At 35.8% G+C, this 5,172-nt stretch overlaps 1 protein-coding gene across 2 annotated transcripts in view; it reads left to right on the plus strand.

Annotated features, from left to right (window-relative positions):
* Positions 1-5,172, plus strand: part of LOC106459823 (RING finger protein 121-like) — a 67,921-nt gene that overhangs the window by 41,078 nt on the left and 21,671 nt on the right. For both annotated transcript variants that reach the window (XM_013919490.2, XM_022386523.1), the window contains 2 exons: positions 989-1,130; positions 1,918-2,072. In XM_013919490.2, coding sequence (XP_013774944.1) covers positions 989-1,130; positions 1,918-2,072 — 297 coding nt within the window. The remainder of the gene's footprint in view (positions 1-988; positions 1,131-1,917; positions 2,073-5,172) is intronic.

Here is a 5,172-nt window from a genome sequence, read left to right on the forward strand (position 1 = left end):
TGTTGGAACCTAGTATTACCAAAACGCACTGGCTTTTCTATATGGTAGAAGTTGTTAATCTGACTGATTTTTATCAATAATTATTCTATGAATATGCCACAAATTGATTTCATTCCTTACAAAGGAATATACCGATGTTTGACTGCCTCAACTTTACTTTTATGCCTCTGTTGGTCAAGCTTAATTTTGCAAAATTTATTCATTTCTGTTAGCTATGAAATGTGAGGTTAGGGTATACTATGGGGTGGGGTAGGAGTGGTTGTACTTGCCTTATCATTTTTCATGGTCTATATGCTGGTATTACAATATTTGTTTTTCTCCAAACCTCTCCAAAATCGAGGTTTCACAAAATCTACACAGTTAGGAAACTTGTAAACATCACATGTCATCACTATCATTACAAAACTTTCTTTAGCAAACAGTACAAAATGTCTAAATTAAAATATTAGAAATAGCGTAACACAATATGTTTTAGTTTGGCAATTTATAGTTTTGTTATAAAGGATTGGCTTCATTAGTTTATAAGAAGATTTATAGTTCTGATTTATATAATCTAAGTAATTAGCTTACTTTTGATCAAAGATTAGGACTTCTGTAAGTTTATGTGAATGTTGTTGCTTGCTTATTTCAAAATTCCACCATCCATGTTTTATTTTTTTTAATGTGAGCATTTAAGTGTTTTGTCTTATAAACTAAGATAATGAATTTTTAAGTTAGAATCAAAATGAATTAAAATAATTGTGTACAGCACATGAAATTTTAGACATGTTTCTTTTTTTCTTTTCTGTTTTTAAAGATGACTTGAAGAATGTAAGTAAACTTCAAAATAAGAGTTCAAGATCATGCCAGAAATGACTGAAGAAGCTATTAAAATCTTAGTAGTAATTGAATTCAATTTTAATTGAACAATGTGTAGATTTAGGATTTTGTTTTTTCTTAAATTATAACTAGATATATTTGTATCTTATTAAGAATGTTGATACTTTAGGATTGAACATCAAAGACTCCATGCCAGACACCGTGGACATGAGACTATGCATGCATGGATGGTTCTTATTCTTATCACAGCTGTAGTGGTTGCTCAGTTGATTCTTGTTGAGTGGAAAAAAAGGCATTACAGGTCCTATCAGGTAAAACTGAAATAGGCATTACAGGTCCTATCAGGTAAGACTGAAATAGGCATTACAGGTCCTGTCAGGTAAGACTGAAATAGGCATTACAGGTCCTATCAGGTAAGACTGAAATAGGCATTACAGGTCCTATTGGCTAAGACTAAAACAGGCTTTACAGATCCTGTTAAATAAGACCAAAAAAAGGCATTACAGGTTCTATTATGTAAGACTGAAACAAACATTATAAGTCCTTTTAGATAAGACCAAAATAGGCATTACATGTCCTATTAGGTAAGACCAAAATAGGCATTACATGTCCTATTAGGTAAGACCGAAACAAACATTACAAGTCCAATTGAAAAAGACAGCATGTTTATGAAGCTAATTGTAAATGAGCCTGCCTCCCACATGTAACTAGGCGGAATGCTTTCACTGTATAATTTAAAATTTGCCTTTAATATTTCATTTTTGTTTATTAAGTTTGTTTTTTTCCTACAGTAAGTATTTCCCAAAATAAAAACCATAATTCTCTTTTGTGCTAAAATCTTAACATCTGAATTGTGCACTTAAATCTTAGAAACTAATTTACTGTACTTGTGTATTTGAAATGTTAAAAGTATATCTTATTATATATATATAATATATACCTATATCATTACATGTGTTTAAACTGTGAGATAACTTTATGGTGAGTGTGAAATGAAGCTGTGGTTATACCATCTGATGTTTGGTTAAAATCTTTCTCGAGTATGAGATTTTGAACAAAAAATTATAATGTTATCTTACATTCTTTTTTTTATCGTAGAGGGTGTCTCTGTTGGGTATGTGGATCATTCCTGTCTTAGTTAGCCTTCGTAACCATTGGTGGCGTTTCATTATCATTTGGGCAATTTTTACAATATTAACATGTATTGTAGTTAGCCGAGGTTTGCAGAAACCCATATCTGGACGGACACCAAGGTAAGGCTGTGAATCTTCTTGTTTTTTAACCTACATATTACTGGAAATGCAGAATTTTTTTTATTCTTAGTAATAATATCAAAAAATGAATTACTTTGATACTATATTATTAAAGCCAGTGACAATAGATTGAGTTTAAATTGTCAAAACATTTTTTTTCCACTATGGTCACAACAAAGATGGGTTACTTTAACTGCAGAACAGTTTGGATAGTGAGATTGATATTGTTTTAGACTGTTTTTATTTTACTTTCATTGTTTTAAAGATACTGTAAGAAGCTATACTAATCTGTCAGATGAACATAAAATGTTAACTTCCTCTTCAACTAAGTGCAGAAGATATTCAATGATTGGGTTTTCATACTTGTGAAGAAAAAATTGTACACACAGTGTTTGTAATGCACATGTCAATCACCTAGGGCAGCAGTTTTCAAACTGTGGATCTTTACCCATGGTGGGTTGTAGAACAAAACACCGTAAAATATATACATATTTCCATTATATATAAGAACAGTACTCCTCCCCCCTCTTCTCCCACTGGAACACAGGCTCCAAAAAATTACCAGGCTGTTTGAGTTATGAAAGTTTGGGAATTGCTGTTGCTTTAACATATGAGATGGGTTGACTTATTCTCTATATGTATGTCTAAAACCATGGTATAGTTACTTTTTTTCCACTGGAAGATTAAGAAAGATACGTTATCTTGAATAAATTATAGCAGTTGATTGTGGAACATGTACATGTAATTAATTGTGTCTTATCACTAGTGAAATTTCCTGTTTATTTGTCAGTTTTTTGATATTATTGTGAAATCAACAACCTTGATTATTGTTAGTATTCACTAAAGCATAGATATGAAAGCTGATAACATTGTTCATTTCATTTAAACTTTTAAGTTATCACTAAAACACTTCCTTTAATTATATTATTTAAAAGTGATAAATGGTTGAATAGGTTTATTCAAAACATAATTTTAAAACTTTTTTGTTGAAGTAAGTGTAACTTAAGACATTTCTGTAGTTTTGGAAAAATTTCTTAAATCTTGAAAAGCTTTGTGAATTCTATGAAGTTCCATACATACGAGGTTATCTCTGTTTGTTTGATAATGCCATTTTCCAATATATCTTGCTTACTCTCACAAATAGCTTTTCTTGACTCATACTGCCCTCAATATGCACAAATTTTTGCTTGCCACTAGCCTTGATACTCCCACATACCATCACTTGTATTCACGTGAGACATCTGCATGCTATCTTGTAAATGATAATGTAGCAACCCTTCACGAATAGGAGTGCAACACAATTGTCATCACTAGCACCCTCTTTCGTGCAGCCCAAAATCACTTCTCAATTGGCAGTCTAACTGTTAAGACATGTTTTTGCTCATGATTGATAATTTTCTTAATTGATCAAGTTTCCTGTAGATTATTAGGCATAAATTTTCTCACTGTACTTCCTCAATTTTTAACGGTTTGAGAACAGAGTTTGAGAACAATTTTTGTTTTCTTGTTTAAATAACTGGTTGTGCACTCACAAGTCCACTTGGCATCTACCACAGTTAATGTCACTACTACAACTGATTTGCCGGCCACTTCAAAAGCATATGAGCATTCTTTATCTGCTCAGGAAGTAACAGTTCTGGTCAATATGGAGTTAGCTACTTTTATGCAGTCTTCTATATCACCTGATGATTGTCCTCGTATACCAGATGAGGGTTTGCCTGAACATGACAATGAGGAGTTGGACAGCCTGTTTCCCCCTCCTACCTATGCCTCACAGTCACATGACATTTCAGGGGATGTGCCCATGCCTCCTTTCTCAAATTTATCAGTCAGGTTTGTTATGTTTTATCCTTATCTCCCATTTTTTATAATTAAACTCCTGCCCTTCTCAATGATGAGCCTTTGGGTCAGTATTAAGTGTTACCTCTCTCTCCAGATATTGGGGCTCATGCAAATCGTTTTGGGGACCAGTTGCATTCTTGAGGTGTCAGTATGCCTCAACCCCCTCATACTCTGGGCAACCATTCTCTGGCACATCATCCTTCTGATTTTCCATTTTTAGACTTGCAACATTTGGAGTTGCTTGTCCATTTGTGGGGATCTGACTCTCTTTGGTTTCCCTTTCCCAGCCTCAGTTTTCCCTTCTCCATTCCTTACCCTCCCTACACTTGTTGTCTGAGGCTATTTATCTTCCCCTCAAGGATTTTTTCGGTGGAGACTTGGAATCTCCAGTTCTCTGCTTTAGCACACCTCTCCTCTTCTGCCCTGGCTTAGCAAATGTGGTTGATCTGTTGATGGAATCTTTAGGATTGGGATGCCCTTTTGTCTAAGGTTTGTTTGCTTCTCTCGTCTTTGCATAATTAGAGCATGGCACCTTTTCTATGTCATGAGATTTTTGGGGCATTCCTGACCATATGGGATCCAGGGTTAAGTCAGCCTGAGTGCATACCTCCCTATCCTTTTTGGCCTCCCCTTTATTCCAAACCCCTCCTATACCTGTTTTTGTGTCTGACCCTCCTCCTTTCTCTCTCTTGCCACTTCCACCCTGTCAACTTCATGAGGCTTGCCATTGATCATTGGTGTTCTGTCTTCGGGGCTCCCGGTGATCTCAGTGACATGTTGTGGGATCAGGACCTGTGGGAACCAGGCTTCTCAGCTTTTCCACACTTGTAGGGACTTTGTCATAGACCCTTGGGTTCTGAAGGTGGTTTCAGAGGGTCTGGTCCTCCTTTTCAATCCTCCTCCTCCTTTGTCTCTGGATCCTGTTTCTTTCTCTCCCCTCGGGATTCTGTTGCCTACCATCATCTTTCAGAGGTGGTTCGGGAGCTGCTTCTCAATGGTGCCATCGAACAGGGAGATCCCTCTCATTTGGGTTTTTGTCCCCATCTGCTTGTTGTCCCCAAAAAAGACAGGGGACTGGTGCCCTATCATTGAACTGTCAACTCTGAACTGCTTCTTGGTCCTCACACATTTCATCATGGAATCTTTCCTTGCTCTTCATTGGGTTTTCACTCCTGGTCTGTAGGTGACAAAGGTCAATGTGTCAGATGTGTACCTACACATTCCTATCTCCCCTGCATCTTTGATTTGTCCATGGGGG

Source organism: Limulus polyphemus, unplaced genomic scaffold, assembly GCF_000517525.1.
Source record: "Limulus polyphemus unplaced genomic scaffold, Limulus_polyphemus-2.1.2 Scaffold30, whole genome shotgun sequence".
NCBI classification, from domain to species: domain Eukaryota; kingdom Metazoa; phylum Arthropoda; class Merostomata; order Xiphosura; family Limulidae; genus Limulus; species Limulus polyphemus.